At 45.5% G+C, this 17,229-nt stretch overlaps 2 protein-coding genes across 5 annotated transcripts in view; one reads left to right on the forward strand and one right to left on the reverse strand.

The window, feature by feature from the left end:
- LOC133525482 (acid phosphatase type 7) overlaps nt 1-4,698 on the forward strand; it is a 19,223-nt gene extending 14,525 nt beyond the window's left edge. For 2 of the 3 annotated variants that reach the window (XM_061861739.1, XM_061861737.1), the window contains 3 exons: nt 2,713-2,774; nt 3,498-3,589; nt 4,307-4,698. In XM_061861739.1, the coding sequence (XP_061717723.1) occupies nt 2,713-2,774; nt 3,498-3,589; nt 4,307-4,384 (232 nt within the window). In that variant the 3' untranslated portion in view covers nt 4,385-4,698. The remainder of the gene's footprint in view (nt 1-2,712; nt 2,775-3,497; nt 3,590-4,306) is intronic. The other variant, XM_061861738.1, reaches the window with a different exon arrangement.
- LOC133525481 (terminal uridylyltransferase Tailor) lies at nt 4,688-16,807 on the reverse strand. 2 transcript variants are annotated; one of them, XM_061861735.1, is made up of 3 exons: nt 16,448-16,802; nt 15,346-15,504; nt 4,688-6,516 (listed from the first exon to the last, which is right to left on the reverse strand). In XM_061861735.1, exons 1-3 carry the CDS (start codon nt 16,458-16,460, stop codon nt 5,381-5,383), a joined length of 1,308 nt encoding a protein of 435 aa, XP_061717719.1. In that variant the 5' UTR covers nt 16,461-16,802; the 3' UTR covers nt 4,688-5,380. The 2 variants fall into 2 exon arrangements, with proteins under 2 accessions (XP_061717719.1, XP_061717720.1); XM_061861736.1 differs by lacking the exon at nt 15,346-15,504 and having other exon boundaries at nt 16,448-16,807.
- Between the last annotated feature and the right edge of the window lie 422 nt (nt 16,808-17,229).

A 17,229-nucleotide genomic window follows, 5' to 3' on the forward strand; every position in this document is an offset into this window, starting at 1 on the left:
TTTGTTATAAAACATTATGACAATGCTGCAAAAAGCAGTTACAACCATCTCGCAGGTCCAACAGACTGTCGACTTTAAAGCTGATTTGAAATTAAATTCCGATTTCAAAATGATGTGTTTTAGTTACCATTCGCGCGTGCACTTGGCTCGTACGTGTTCATACATGTATTGACGCGAGCGGGACGCACGGGCGAATGATATCAAAATGACATAATTTTGACATCGAAATGTATGTTCAAATTGGCCTTTTCGTATACGACGACCGGTTTGGCTTAGTGAGTAGGGACCCTGCCTACGAAGCTGATGGTCCCGGGTTCAAATCCTGGTAAAGGCATTTATTCGTGTGATGACCGGATATTTGTTCCTGAGTCATTTTTTCTATGTATTTAATTTTATAAATACTTATATTATATATCGGTGTCTAAGTACCCTCAACACACCTTATTGAGTTACTGTGGGACTTAGTCAATTTGTGTAAAAATGTCTTATAATATTTATTTATTATATTTATTTATATTTCACCTTATTGCAATTATTGATTAGGACAAAGAAATGTATACATATTTATGAACTCGACTGTGCAATAATTAAAAAATCTCTTCATGTTTTATGTATAAATCAGAGGTGTAAGTATTTAAATCAAACAATGTGTAGGTATACGTTTTCATCTACCGAAATCGATACAAATGAATGAATTCTGGTGATAAGGTATTTGTAACTTCGTCAGGTGGACGTGGAGCAGGGCGGCAAGGTGGTGGACAGCTTCCGGCTCGTGAAGGACCGCCGCGGGCCTCACACCCCCTACCACTAACCCGTGCTGCAGGCCCTACCTGCCTTGCACTGGGCCAACCAATCATCATCCCAGAGCCCTACAATTACGACAAACCATGAGCCCTCCCGCTATCACTAAACCACCTAATATGCACTCCAACACCTTGAAAAATAGTCGTGTTTAAATATTTGTCAATAGAGCGCCTTATGCTTCTTTTCTTTTCGACATAATAGAGACAAAGGCCGTAAACCATCGACCTATAGTCTGTATCTTTAGGTATTTCAAAGAATATAAACAGACCACCATTAGGTATTTTATTGTGTAAGACATTTCTTCAAAACAATTAATTTAAATCGATGTGACAAAACTTACAGAAGTTTTACTACAATATATTACTTACTCGACGTATCAACGGGACTGCTGTAATCGTGCTATTCTGTAATAGGAATATATCGGTATGTTTTGGTTAATCAATAGGAATTTAGTTTTGTAATATTTTCTGTTACTTCGCCCTAGTAAAGGACCTAAAACGAGATGGAATATTTAACCATTTGCGGGTAGCTGAAAAGATTACACGATTAAATAAAGTAGGTTAAAGCCAGAACGATGAGGAACAGATCCAGACAGTTTTCTATTTGGTTGGTTAACTGTTAAATGTTTCAAGTACCCGAAAATGTAAAAACACATTGTTTATAGTTATTTAACTACCTAAAGATACAGACTATAGTTAGTGGTCTAAAATAAAAGGAGACCTCGAGCAAGCCCAACTGCCAGGATTGACAAACCAAGATCTCGCAAACACACGACACCTTGGCGCAAATATGTGCGGTGGCCCCACACCAAATAGTGGGAGAAGGGAGGGAAGAAGAAAGATGCTTCTTTTCGACTTATCTCATGGCCACTGTAATTAATTACATCGAAGGCATCCAAAGTCATCCATTTCATTCCATATCCATAGATATTAGCTGGGATTAAGAGCTCAAATAGGTATACAATAAATAAAGATTTAGAAAAAAAATAGACTTATAGTACCTTTGTGATATGATACTTATATTTTCTTATGAACAGGGCGTTTTTTTTTTTCTTTTGAGACAGCTTTAATAAAAACGCACCGGCATCTCGACATTGTGTAGCTATGTATTTAGCGTTATTCGCTGTACTAAATGTGCCAATCATGTAATTGTTTGCTAATAAATGGTACAAATAATGTTGCTTTCATTTTCCTTACCTTGATATGTAAAACTACAAAAGCAGTACAATTATTTTGACGATTTTCTAGTTTTTCTACAGGGATATTGAAACCACAGTACAATGCATCACATTACCCTATAGTCTGTAGTGTACAGTGTAGTCTGAACCTATAGTCTGTTTTGTAACTATAAAGGTCTACGCCATACATTTTCTATGCAAGAATTTCCTATGAACAGTAGGTACTTGTAATAAAAAATAAAAAGTGGCCGTGACATAAATGGACAGACAGACGGACATGACAAATCCATAAGCGTTCCGTTATTTGCCATTTGGCTACGGAACTCTAAAAACAGACTACTTATACCAAAATCTCATTTGCATTCACTGAAACTTAACTTTGAGTAGCAGCAACTATTTGCGACTTTACATACCTACTTAATTTTAATAATGTCAACGAATCGTTAGTTAATGGGACGGACGATCGTACATATTACATAACTGCCATCAGTTGAATAGTTTACAGGCGTTCATGTCAACTACTATGAAACCAGCGCACAAAAAGCTTCCATTCCGCCTGAGTTAAACCTTTAGAAGGCAGAGGGAATATATTTCCCAAAATGATTATGAACTTGTGAGTGATAGAGTTCATTTTTGCGTAATTTCTGCGTCCTTCATGTTGTTTTCCTCACTCAACGAGTAGTGATAAGTGGTAATGCCGCAGTGGTCCGTAAGTCGCCCGCGTGTTGCAGGGCGCCCGTGCACGTGGTGACGGGCTCCGCGGGCTGCCAGGAGGGCCGCGACCGCTTCTATCGTGAGTACACTCTATGCTCTCTCTGTGGCCCGTAAGTCGCAATATCCTTATATATCGACCCACAGTACTCCGGGGCCACTCACAGTATCTCAATGAGGCTTGTGCTGTGGGTACCAGACGTCGATATAATAGATAGATATAAATACATACACTCATACCTACTTATAACTCAGGAACAAATGTGACCGCGGCCGGCAAAACGTCCCACTTTGTCGCTTGCCATGTGGGCGCCTTGACAGGATATAAGGATACAAGCAAATTTTGTCCTTATGGCAAGCGGCAAAGTGGCAAATAAATTATTAACGTTTGTATGAGATATCTGCGGTTGTAACGTGATAATATTTTTATCGCTTGTCATCATGCCTATCATGTTCTAACAAGTATGGAAGTGCGAAAGTGACAAGCGATAAAAATCCTTCCATGCTACCGCCGACCGCCGCTACACCTTGGTGTGAGGCTCGGCTCAGTTTCGACACCAAAAGGTTGATGTGTGGCATAAGATGCGTTGAAACATTTCGAAAACCAAAGAGACTAGTCGCGGCATCGCGCCCATCGACAAAGATGACTCCACAAATAAGTAGGTAGGTTTTACTGTTCTATAACTGGGACCGGTAGTCGCGATACTGTCGTGGGAAACACAAAGAAGCAAGATGTATTTTTATATGGCTCTTTTTGTCATCGGCTTCTATGAGGCGTCTCAAAACGAAAATGCTGTATTTGCAGATAACCCGTACTCGTGGTCGGCGTTCCGGTCGCAGGACTACGGCTACACGCGCCTCGCGGCGCACAACCGGACGCACCTCTACATGGAGCAGGTGAGCTCTGCGGCCCCGGCGGAGCCCTAACAGCGGTGGCAGCATGGCTGCATTATTATCGCCTGTCGCTTTCGAATTTACATGCCTACTTGTTAGAACGTGACAGACGATAAAAATGCGACCACGCTACCTTCTCGTCATGGCAGACGCCCAAACCCTCGCTCCTGCAGGGGCCTTACTTGATTAAGGGTGCCTTTCGACCAGAGATGTGCTATGCTATGTTTTCCTACATTTGAAACGTAGCTGTAGCTGCGTTTCAAATGTATGAAAACATAGCATAGCAACCATAGCACATCTCTGGTCGAAATGCACCCTTAGCCTTTGACCGCTGAAAACGTCTATCATAGACGCGCACGGTTACCATGGAATAATTACCTTCAGGAAAGAAAACTAGTTGAAATGACAATAAGGTTTCATGGAGTATTATATGAAACTGTGGCATTCAAAGGACTGAAGCAACTGCGGCCGACGACATTAGTTTGAAGTAGCTATGCTATAGCCAGGCCACCAGTACTATTGTAGGCTACCTATGTCAGGGCCGGATTTAGGGGAGGGCAACCGGGGCTACTGCCCCGGGCCTCCACAAAAGAGAATTCGGTAAATTTACCATTTTATTTGGAAAAAATTTGGGGCCAGGGGGCCTCTACTCCTTTATTGCCCGAGGCCTCCAGACCTCTAAATCCGGCATTGACCTATGTTATACATGTTCCGTTCCAGGTGTCCGCGGATCTCAAAGGCCAGGTGATCGACTCCTTCTGGCTCGTCAAGACCAAGCTCTCCTTCAACATGCCTTGAATTGTAATGCACATACGCACCTAATTTATAATATCTGTCATAAGTTTGAACGTTCTTGGCTAATCGGATATTTTGACGGGTTATTTGTAAAAACTTTTATACAAGTTTTGATTTGCCTACATTTTTACCTAAAAGAAACATTAACAATTTTATTGTTGCAATTTTGACCCCAAGATATATATTTAAAGTTTTTGTTGGTTGGTATTGCTAATACTAACTAAAACCAATCGGTATGAAGAGCTTGAATATTGTGCATTTCTGAGTAAGTATTATTTTCAGTACAAACAAATGAATAAATATCTATTTGTAGAAAAGGTTTTATTATTTATTTATTATTCTCGTACATTCTCCATCAATTTAATATCCTAGAAGCCACATTTTGAGGAAATGTGTTTTTGGCTTAACCTACTTATCAAATACAAAACAAATTCAATCATCACAGCTTATCCTTCACAATGATTGGGATAATTTTATCTAAAATCAACTTGTAAAAATATTGTCTTTAAAATACGCTTTTGTAGTAACGCTCGCCGACCGGACGACTCGGCTTGATAAACAATTACTTTATCATTGTCTTAGTGATATTCATACAGAAAAGTTTAAACACATTTATTTATTAACTTGACAAGAGTACACTTTAGTAGTAAAACGTATCACTACTGCCGTATTACCCATCGGACAGTCGGAGTCCGCATTTATTACAAATTATCACGTACATAATTACTACGATAAACAATAAAAATACTACCACACAACACAATGTTGAGAATGAGTAAGTAGTGTAGCAAAACTATAATCAAATGAGTCAATCCAAAACAAGAGTTTATTCCACTGTGATAACGTATACATTATCTTTGACGGCAACTCCATAGTTGAAAAATTATATAACATATTTCGAAATCGATGAAACATATTTAAAAACCCATGTTTATCACATAATCATCAATTCAACCCATTGAAACCACTCCAATCAATCGCTATCAAATCAATAATGAGCTATCGTTTTCTTTTCTTATTAATGTGGTCATACAAGGCTTGTATGTTGTTCCTCACCGCCTTCTTCAGGGTCTTGAAGCCCTGGCCGTGCTGCGGCTTGCTCACCTTGCCGTGCAGGGAGGCCCGGGCGGCCTGGCCGGCCTGGCTGGCCTGGCTGGCCCGGCTGGCCCGGCTGGCCTGGCTGGCCCGGCTGGCCCGGCTGGCCTGGCTGGCCCGGCTGGCCTGGCTGGCCCCGGCGCCCACCCCCGCCGCCGTCAGCAGCAGCGCCCGCAGGAACTCGGCGCTCGACTTGCTCTCGTACAGCGTGGCCGCCAACTTGAAATACGAACACACTTTCCGGCTCAACTTGAAGAACACCCCGACGGTACAGTTCCGGCTGTGATCGAACGGATCCTGCACACACATCGGTGTATCCAATTTCAGCGGCTGACACATACCATTTTTATACAAATCTTTATATAGATCGAATTCCTCTGGCACGTCACTTAACTTCTTAAAACACTCCCGGACTATAGGATACCCGAGGAACGGAGATACTATACTGTTCTCGAAGTCGTAACTGCTGTAGTAGGAGAAGAAACCGCCTAAAATCTGCAGCAGCGACCATTCATTATTGTTCCTATGCTCGCGTTCCTCAAACGCAGTATTCCAATTGTCGACATAATCATAAGGGACGAGCTTCTGTAGATCACACACCGGAGGTAATATTTCTATATGTTGGAGGTAGAAGATTACTAGTAACGTTAAAGCGTAATTCGGCATTAAATTCGTGCCCGTTAAATTGTGGGCTTTGGACCAATACTTGACTAGTATAGCGAGATCGAGCGCTCTTCTATCCAAGTGGAGGAGATAGCATATCAGCTTGCTATTTCTGACACCTGAAGGGCTTTTGAAGCTCAAATCACAGTTTGTCCGAGTGGGGGTGTGGAGGAACTTGACGATGGGGACTTTAGCGTTGGCGATGGCGAACAGCTGCGCGAAGATGTTGGCTCGGCGGCGGAGGACGTTGCGCGCGCTGATGACGAGGTTGTCGCCGGCCATGCGGAACCACACGGGGATGTGCACGTAGCAGTCCACGTCGCTCGTCTTGATGCCCATGCCCGTCACCACGGAGCCGAAGGGGATCACTTCACAGCCTAAAGCAGACAATAATCAAATAATAGTTATTCAGTTGAAAATAAAATGTGCGGCTCAGGAGCAGACACACAAAACATTAAAGTAGTGCGAGTGGAGTGGCGTACCCAGGATCGGTAGATATTAAGATGGGGCTAACGCAAAATTGTACGTTTCTAGAAAAAAACTATCGAAAACATGATTAATTTTTTTTTTCATTTTCAATTGAAGTATATATATCTTATACCTTTAAACAAGCAATTCTTGTATATTTATATATATATATTTCGGGGATCTCGGAAACGGCTCTAACGATTTCGATGAAATGTTCTATATGGAGGTTTTCGGGGCCGAAAAATCGATCTAGGTCTTATCTCAGGGAAAACGCGCATTTCTGAGTTTTTATATGTTTTCCGAGCAAAGCTCGGTTTCCCAGATATTATATACAGTACCTGGGCGACCGAGCTTTGCTCGGTTATAACTATTTATTAATCTTAACTACTTACATTTTTTTACTAAATTAAAGTTGTCTAAAACAATAAAAATTATAATATTATATAAGCTTGAACATATAAAAAAAAACAAAAGTTAGTCACCGGGCGGGATTCGAACCCGTAACACTGGTTGTTTCTTGCCGCCCGCGTCTTAACCCACTGGACCAGACGGACAGTGGCCTGCAATACGAAATTAGCGACCATATTCGGCGTCGAAAGAGAAACGCATGAAAACTCGAAAACACGCGTTTTCCCAAACATAAGACTAATCTAGATCGATTGTTTACCCCCAAAAACCCCCATATACCAAATTTCAGCGAAATCGTTAGAGCCTTTTCCGAGATCCCTGAAAAAAAAAAAAAATATATATATATATACATACAAGAATTGCTCGTTTAAAGGTATAAGATATATATGTCGTTACCCTACATACGATAAATACGATAAAATAAGCATAGTGCATAGTATATAGCCGAGATGTGACAAAAAAAATGTTCTGCAAGTAGACTTCAAGGACTCTTTTACAAGCAAGCTTACAAGCAAAATTTTTAAACAGAAAGCGTCCAGAGAGAGATATTGTCAGAGTAATTGAATTTGAAGTAAAAGGTGGCAAAACCTTCATCAAAAATGTCACATGGCGCGCCATATCTTTTGTTTCCTTCTATTTTCCTCTGTAATTTAGAGTGAGAGCCTGATTAATGTCTGAGCCTGTTGTATTTGTATACACAAATTATTTATGTCCCAAGTATCTCGAAACCAGTTTGATTAATTTAAGGTAACATGCTCATGGAATTTGCACACAACAGTAGTTGAGATGCAAAAATATTAATATTTCTTCTTTACATACACATATCCTGTCCAATAAACCGGGGGAACCAACCGTTTTCTGGTCTCCTTTGATTATAAATTTGAAATTCTTCAAATCAAAGAGTAATGTATTGATTTTCACTGTACCTGCCCATTGTGTCCTCAGTGTAACTTCAAATATTCTTTATTTAAGTAGGCCTAGCAACAGCTCTTTCGAATTGTCATTTATATATTATCTTATCTTAAGCTAAGTATCAGAGCAATTTATTGCTGTCTTATTATTCCAGAATAATATTGAATTGTTATACACATGTCAAATTTAATAATAAAATTTCACAATAAGATTGGCAAATATTAAATAAAAAATAGTATCAGACTTCTAGCCGAAAGGTGTGATATTTCGGCGGTTTCGTGGGAATCTGCCGAATCCCGCACCAGAACAGGCGGCGCAACCGAAAACTGCGTCGCCAAAATGATATTGGTAAGTGGTAAGGTATGTATATATGGGCCATAGTTGCCTGAAAATAAATTATATTTAATTTATTAATTTAATTAATTACTAGTCTAGAGTGAAATAATATTTCGGATAAATACATGCATCTCTCTATCTTTCGTTCCTACTCCTATTATTTTATTTCCTTTTTATTATTATTATTAATTTGATATTAAGTAGATGTAAATTTAACATGTAATGATTGAAACAACTATTTAAAATGTGATATGTATATCTTTTGTTAATGCCTGATAAATGCACGGAAATAAATGAAATGAAATGAAGTGTACCTAGAATAACATCCAAATGTCAAAAAAAAAATGCAACAAAGTAATACATTCATTGGAATCTCAATATCCCAGAACAAACCGCGGACACTCTCCATCTCCTCCCGGGACAGCCGCACATATCGGAACAGGCAGGCCACCTGCTCGTACTGTAGGTGATCATACCTTTTTTTTTTTTTTTTTTTTTTTTTTTTTTTGTTGTTGTCGCAGGGGTGAATGCATTTACGCATCATCGCCCCCCGGGCGAGGGAAGCCCATTGGGGGGGCGGTATGTGGGACTCGCTCCTTCCGTAACCCCCTCTGCTATTCAGAGGGAGAGGAGGAGAATACCCACTAACCTCCCCTGCGGCGTTTCCGTCCATGCCGTTAAGGGGGGTGCAGGGGGCTCGCTAGCATGTCACCTCTGCACCCCCCCGGCGGTCCTGGCCCGGTTGAACCGGGACTTCACTCCATTTCGGGGAGAGTCAGCAAACGCATAACTGACTCTCCCCCCTCCCATGTAGGGCCGTGTTGTGCGGGTCCCCCACCCGCTGCCCTACTGGGGTATAGTGCGGTTCATTACGGCGAACCGCCTACGCCTCCTTCCCACTCGTCTGCGCCGGATCGGGTGCGCACTCGGGTCTTCTTCGCGCTCTCTCTCCTCAATCTCCTTTTGCGAGACAACAGTGTCGCAAAAGGAGACCACCGCCTCCCAGGATCTCTCGCTGCTCAACATGGCCGCCACGACGCTGTGCAGCGAGAGATCACTTGTGCCAATGGCAACCTCCAGTGCGTCGCGCTCCACAACCCAGCGATTGCACACCCTGAGGGTGTGCTGGGCGGTGTCGTCCAACTCATTACATTGATGGCAGGCTGGGGTAGGTTCACGACCGATCCTGTGCAGGTAATGACCAAAGCACCCGTGTCCGGTCAATACCTGCACCAGTCTATACCCCACCCTGCCATGCGTCCGATCCAGCCATCTGTCTAATGACGGGAGAACTGCCCCTATGGTGTATGTTCCATAGAGGGAGTTCTCCAGGTCTTCCTTCCATTTTTCCCTCATTCTCCTAGTCGCCATTCTGCGCTCATTTCTGACTTCTTCAGGGGCAGGGAAGTCACCTGTCTCTCTGCTCCTGATTCGTCGTCTGTGCGCGTCAGCGAACACCTCAGCATCCAACTCCCATGGTGAGGTGCCCGCTAACACGCACGCTGCCGCCCAGCTCACCGACACATACGCCCTGCACACTCGTATGGCTATGACTCTCTGGGGCCTTCGTAAGAGGGCCTTGTTCTCCTGATTCAGCTTGTCGGCCCAAATCGGGGCCCCATAGAGAGCCATTGATCGAGCCACTCCTGCATAGAGACGTCGGCAAACGTGGGAGGGTCCTCCCACATTAGGCAGCAGCCGACCCATCTCCGAGGCTGCCGTCACTATTCGGGGAGCAATTTGACGGAAGTGCTCCCCGAAGTTCCACCTCCTGTCCAGCGTGAGGCCAAGGTATTTTATATGTTGCCTCACCTGTACTTCTTCGCCGGCAATTCTGAGGGAGGCACCTGCAGGCACCCTCCAACCTCTCTTTGCAAAGACTATTGCTTCTGTCTTCTGGAGGGAGACCTGCAGTCCTAAGAGGCGGATTCTCAGGACCATGAGGTCAGCCGCAACTTCCGCTCTCCTCAGTGCCTCCCTCAGCTCCTTGCCCCGAATGGCCACCATTGTGTCATCAGCATAACACATGAGGGCCATTCGGGGGAGCAGCTCTGCACGGATGGCCCAGTCAAAGCCGATGTTCCATAACAGGGGTCCAAGCACAGACCCCTGAGGAACACCGCAGGCCATCCGTCTCTCCAACCGTCCATTAGGAGTGTTGCAGACCACCACCCTATCCGACAGGTATTGGTCCACAACCCGCCTCAAGTATAGGGGCACCTCGTGGTACTTGAGGGCCTCCCGAATCACTGAGTACGGGAGGGTACCAAACGCGTTGGCGATGTCCAGAGACACCGCAATGGCACCCTCCCCCCTCCTCTGAGCACCCTCACGAAAGGCCCGAAGTGCCCCCAATGCGTCCATTGTGGACCTGCCATTCCGGAACCCAAATTGGCGTTCCGAAAGATTTGGGCCCGCGTCGTGCAGGTGCCGGTTGATTCTTGACGCTATTATGCGTTCAAGCATCTTACCGGCCTCGTCCAGTAGGACTATAGGCCTCCATCCGGATGGGGAATCCGCCGGTCTAGACTCTTTCCGGAGGAGGCAGACTATTCCTTCTTTCCAGCACCTTGGAAACCGTCCATCTTTTAGACACTGATCAAAAATGGATTGAAGGCGGTCTCCAAGGTGCTCCATCACAATTGGAATTATTCTTCCATGTACCCCATCCGGGCCGGGGGCCTTTTTGCAGGCCCTGATTCTGTGGGCGACATGGGCCATTTCGCCCTCCGTCACCAGGGGCATCACCTCCGGATCCATTAGTTCCTCCTCCCTGGGGACCACCATTGCAGGCGGGTCAAACTCTGGTGCTGGGGGGAACAGTCCTTCCAGTATATTTTCGAGTGTCCCCCTGTCCATAGCATCCATGGGGGCAGCCTGGCGGAGCTTTTTTCTTACCAACTTGTAGGGCCGCCCCCATGGGTCCCGATCCAGAGAGGCCAGGAAGGCCCCATGCGCCGCGTCCTTCGCCTGGGCAATAGCGAGGTTCAGGGCTTTTTTGGCCTCATTTAACTCCCCATACAGCACATCCAGCTCCACTTGCGTGTGCCGCCTTCTTCGGCAGCGTGTGTAGCGTCGCCTTGCCGCATTACTGGCAAGCCGGAGAGCGGCAACTTCCGGGCACCACCAATAAGTGGCCTTTTTATTCTGTGGGGGCCCCGCTCTTCTCATTGAGGCGTCACAGGTCCTCGCGAGAGAGGCCCGGAAGCCCAGGGCCAAGACATCCACGCTGGCCTCCGGCAATTGCCGCCCCCACCTGGCCTCCACCATAGCCGCCTCCCTGGCCGCTTCACGGTCCAGGGAGGCCAGACTCCACCTGAGGGGTCTCCCTACTCCCCTTGCCGGTCTTGGCTGCTGGCCCGGTTGGGCTCTGGAGACCCTCATTCTGATATACAAGTGGTCAGAGAGGGTCTCCGTGTCCTCCAGGACCCGCCAGTCTGCGACGCGTACTGCCGCCGCCGGAGAGGCCAGTGTAACGTCAATGACTGAACCGCCCCCCTGGCGCACGCAAGTGTTGGCTGCGCCACGGTTGACCACTTCTAGTCCGAGCCCAACCAGCCAATCCAGGAGCACCGTTCCCCTGGGATTGGTCCTAGGGGAGCCCCAGGCATCGCATTTCGCATTAAGATCCCCCAGGACCATTATGGGGGAAGGAGCCGCACCAACCACCGCCCTTCCGAGTCTCTCCAGATAGGCCTCAAACTCATGCAGTGGCCTGTTAGGGGAGAAGTACACACCAATTAGTGTGATACCCCCCAGTTTGGCCACTACATATCCAGGGCCGCCGGACACCCTGGAGAGGGGCAGACCACCCATAACCGGCGCCACAATGGCTACCGTGGCTACCGAGCCAACCCTATCACCTACCCAGTTCGGTTGTTGCGGGACGTAATACGGTTCCGCCACAACCGCCGCAGCAACCCCCCACTCCGCCATGTGCTGGATCATCAGATCTTGTGCACGTGCGGCGTGGTTTAGGTTGCACTGGAGTACCTCTATATCATGTATTGGCGGCATTAAGTTTCCATGGGCTGGCGTTCCGTCCGATTAGGCACATTCCGGGGGGCGGTCGCAGCGGCATTTGCGGGACCAGTCCTGTAGGCCTCCTTCCCTTTAACTGGTGGGGGGGTGCAGGCTTGCCCACCCATCACGTGTCCCGCCTTTAACCCAGCATGGTGGCATACGGCGCACCAGGGGGCCAACGCTGTGCAGTCATGGCTTTTGTGACCTGGTTTGCTGCACCTATAGCACCAGTCACTCCTATCCACCGAGGACGGGCATAGAGGCCTCGTATGTCCCGTCCCCATGCATCGGTAACAGCGTAAGGGCAGCTGTTCCAAGGCTTCCACTCGGGCCGCCGACCACCCAATCACGATGCGACCTGCCGTGACTACCACTTTGGCCGTTGATAGTGGGCAACGTATGATGACAGAGCCAGTCCCATTGGCCGCCATCCTGATCGCCCCAACCGTCACCTGTTCTACTTGACAGTTACCTCTGGCAGCAACCTCCTTTTTCAAAATTTCTGGTGTCACGGACTCGTCAAAACCAGAAATTTTGATTTCCGCCTTTTTAATTGGCCGGTAGACGTCAGCCACATCGCCTATTAGATTCCGGAGACGGTCCGTCAGGTTGTCGGCCGCCTGGCTGCTCTGCGCCCCGGGGACCTCTATAATTCGCGCCCCTGTGGCCGTTTTGCGCACATTTAGGTGGTCGACACCCAGCTCCGCCAGTTTCAGTGTAGTGGCCCTCTCCATGACCGTTCTGTAGTCGGTTTGGGAGTCAGGCTTGAGGGCCACGACAACCGCCGCCATGGTTGGGGCCACTAGTTTTGGGGCCGTCTTCTTTTTTGGGGTCTGCTGCTGTTGGGTCTGGGGAGAGGCAGGGCTCTTGCCCTTGGCCTTACCCTTCCCCTTCTTAACCACCGTGGTCCATTCGTTCTGTGGGGGTGCGGGCGGCGCAGGTGGTGGCACACCCGGACGAGCCTGCTTCCTTGGTACCCTGGGAGCTGGGACCACTAGTTTTTTACCCCTCGGTGTAGGTACCGGTCTGGGTTGGGCCTGCGACAGCTGGGGCCTTACTGCCGCACGGGGTGCCTCCCCTGCTGGTTGGTTGGCCGCCGTTTGTGAGACCGCTAGAGATGCCCCCCTATTCCTTTTTTCCGGCCTTGGGGCACTAGGTTCATCAACCTGGTGCGCCATTGTTTCTACGTCCATCTCTAGGTCTTGGCTCTCTCGGATCCTCCTCCTATCAGCAGCCAGCGGTGGCCGGCGGATGGGCTCTGGCGGCAATCGTCCCTCTACGCTCTCAAGGCGAGCATTGACCATATTCCCTAGGGACTTGAAGATTTCACTCCTGAAGTTCCCTAGGCGAACGTCCATTAAATTACCCAACTCTTCAAGGAGGGTATGCGTGTCTGCTCTCCCCTGCGCTGGCTCCGTCGTCTTTTTGCGCTCCGAGAAGGCTTTGCGCAGCGCCTTCGTTTCTAAGCGAAGATTCTCCAATTCGCTGCGCATCCTTTCGTTGTCCGCTTTCAGCGCGCGGACAACCTCAGACTCTCCAAGCGACTCTGCGAGATTTATTAATTCTCTACATGCAGAGTTAATTTGGCCCCAAATCTCGCCTTTGAGATTTTTGCTCTTGGCCGCACCCTTCATTATTTCCTGCGCACAGGCCTTGATGCGGCTGCCAGGGGTTTCAAATCCCGCTGGGTTTTCATCGGCGTCCATTGGGCTTTGCGATCGCCTGCCCGAGTTCCGTTTAGGCTTGGGACTATAGGGGGCGTCCGTCTCTGTCTCCGTTTCGTAGTTCTCCAGCTGTTTTTTGGCGGCGCACAGCCCCGTGTAGTGGCCTTTGCCTCGGCCACGGCGGGAGGTGCTCACTTTGCGCACCGGAGTTTCACCTTCACCATCACTTTCTAGGTTGTCCCTAACCCTTTTCTCCCTTCTTCCCCTTTTTTCCCCCCCTGTTCCATCAGAGTTCAGGCTCCTGGCTCCATCCGTCTCAATGACACTGCCCCACTCATCAGAAGACGTCTCTGAGAGGCGCCTTACCCTCCTTTTATTACCCGCCCAAAATCTTCCCAAGCTAGGGGTGGGAGAGACATCCCCCCCCCCAATGTACCCTCTTCCAGACTCCTCGCCATCCTGGCTCACCTCCGATCTCGCCTCACTTCGAGATTCCGAGTTGGTCCCCCTTTCCCCAAATCGCCCGTGACCCCCCCTTTTGTTTGTCTCCCCCCCTTCTCTTCTCTTTTCCCCACCCGGATCCGGGGTTTCCCCCTCCAAACCCATGGAGGAAACAACCAAAAACACTAATTTCGCAAAAACGGTCAAGTGTGATCTGTGCCACACTCGACAAACTTACGAAATCAGCGCTTAAAAATTATTTTTTCCCCCCTTCCAGTTGGCCAAAAATTTTGAAACAAGTGGAGTAATACGGGGTTTAACCCCCTCTACCCAAATCCCAAAAAGTCCTGACACCAACTACTCCGGTTCAGGCGCTATCCTTTTTCGAAAGTTTACCAACTTAAGAAAAGTAGTTGGAAGCGCCGCAAAAACCGGAATAGCAACCAGGTTTTCAAATAATAACTCCCGACTCTGACGTCGTAGAGCTACAAACTAAACGTCCCTAGGTAGGTTTTACCCTTACCTAGCTACCCCTATCGCTCGAAAAGAAGAAATAAGAAAGAAAAAGAAGATAAAAAAATTTTTCCCAAAAATAAAACAACACACAAAACTTCAAAACAAACAATTGTTTTCCCTATAACTCTGGAACCAAGAGTCCCAGCGTTACCGAGAAAACAACAGAAGAAAGAGGAAAGGAAATGCAAAATTTTAAGCCTAAAACAAAGAACAGAAAAAGAAAGAAAAAGAAGATAGAAATTTTTAAATGAAAAACAAAAACCGCACAAAATCGTTCCAAGTCAAAAAAACACCAAAAGTCAAAAAGATCGCCAAGTCGTCAAGTTAGAGCCGTTTCGATAACCGGGATGAGTAGCCAAAAATTGTTATAGTCTAATCTCCAAAAATCACCGAAATCGCTCTGAAACACCTCACGAAAAAACCTCTAGGTGATCATACCTGGCCATTGTGTCCTCAGTGTATTCTCAACATCCCGGAACAGGCCACGGAAGCTCTCCACCTCCTCCCGGGACAGCCGCACATATTGGAACAGGCAGGCCACCTGCTCATCAAAATCACCCTCTAGCCTCATCCATGTTGGATTTAGGATATTGGCTCCTGCAATTATTGCTTTTAAGGTCAATGTGGGGAATACTTGACAAACATTTAAAATTATCTAAACAAACAGTAATTGTATAAAAAAACAAACAATAATATAATAATAATACTGGTATGTAAAATTTATTTCAGGGAAGACCTATTTATATACATGCATCCCTCATACACAGCCAGAAAGGACGTGCTTCACTCCTGCTCTACCAACCTTCTGTACATGGAGTATGTGTGCAAATGCGAGAGTTAAAACTGATGAAAGAGCTTGTAAAAAGTCTTCTCCATAGTGACTTTAGTATGAAATTTTTGGATGCCAGTGCAGTGGCTGCATTCTTTTAATACTAAACTACAATACTTATTAAACTTTATTTATGATTTAATTTATCTTATACCTTTTTTTTTTAATTGATTTATTTGCCTCATAGTACGTCTTACAAGATGTTACAGTAATTTGTAGTTATTGTACCAGTATCAGTCAAATTTTCGACATGCAAATATTAAACTATATACACATTTTTACATTATACAAATATTACATTACGAGTTATGTCAACATACAATATTACATCAAAAACTGAAATAATTACAATGTCATAGTCATAGAAAGAAATATAATAACAATTGATGTTTTGTTTAATAAGTTACATGTCAAATGCAGTAGAATTCAAGTATTTGTTTACAGTGTAAAAGCAGTAAGTAAGTCAATAGCCATTGTTTTAAGGAAGTTTTGAATAGCCTGCCTTGAGAGACTTTTCAGTCTATTAGGTAATTTGTTGTAGACTGGGATACACATATTATAAACATTCCTTTTGTAAATATCGGATTGACAATGCGGCTGATTGAGAAGATTTTTATAATTGATCCTTTGGGTTCTTGAACAGAAAGTTAGTAGATGTTATGGTATACGCTCTCGCTATAGAGAAAGAGAATTACAAAATAACGTGTTTACCTTGAGTTCCCATGTTTCATTTAAATCGTGAACATCAGCATAACATTATAAAGTTGTGATTTAGGAGTACTCTTATTCGTACTAGTAACCAAGCAATGTAACAAATTATGTAAAATATTGTAGTAAATAATATTCTTAGCTCAACATGGGTTATCGTTTCGGTTAGAATGTCAATTTGTCAAATCAAACCAAATCAGTGTTGCAAGGTGAGCGGATGAGAATTATCGTATTTGAGTGTTAAAATTATCGAACCATTCGTACCGATGAACAAAATTATCGTACGTCTATCAAAAAGGCACTTCCACTAAAATTTCTTGCAAAATAAGCTTACATAATCAAAGAAAACACACGCAATTTTTGTCTAATTGCACAAAAATCAGTTTCGTATTCGTGTATTTTGTTATAGGTCTAAACGGTTTACAGGAAAATTCGTCATTATTGACTTAAACCAAGGAGCCGAACACCCATGAGGCCAATTTCTGAGGGAAAGTATCACATTTTGCTTCAAATACTAGACTTTTTGGGTGCCATCGTCCAAGGGCTGAAATTATCGTACTTTTGCGTACGATAATGCTCTTTGGAACGTACGTCGCACTGGAGCCCAAATTATCGTGCATTTACGATAATTATCGTACGCCTGGCAACACTGAACCAAATTGTCAAAAAAATGTAAAATGTTAAAAATGTAGCCAGCAAACTTTGACAATGGCACAATAAGGTCCGAATTGTACGTTTGTACGCTTTGTATGGCTGAGGTAATGCTCTTGCACAGGCGCATGTAG

The sequence above is a fragment of the Cydia pomonella genome, chromosome 15 (assembly GCF_033807575.1).
Source record: "Cydia pomonella isolate Wapato2018A chromosome 15, ilCydPomo1, whole genome shotgun sequence".
In the NCBI taxonomy this organism is placed as follows: domain Eukaryota; kingdom Metazoa; phylum Arthropoda; class Insecta; order Lepidoptera; family Tortricidae; genus Cydia; species Cydia pomonella.

What these genes read in the sequence shown, in the direction of transcription:
- LOC133525481 (XM_061861735.1), bottom strand. An exon ending in ACTGAGGACACAATGGCCAG is followed by an intron (nt 6,517 to 15,345) that starts GTATGATCACCT and finishes TGTCTGCTTTAG; the next exon opens with GCTGTGAAGTGATCCCCTTC.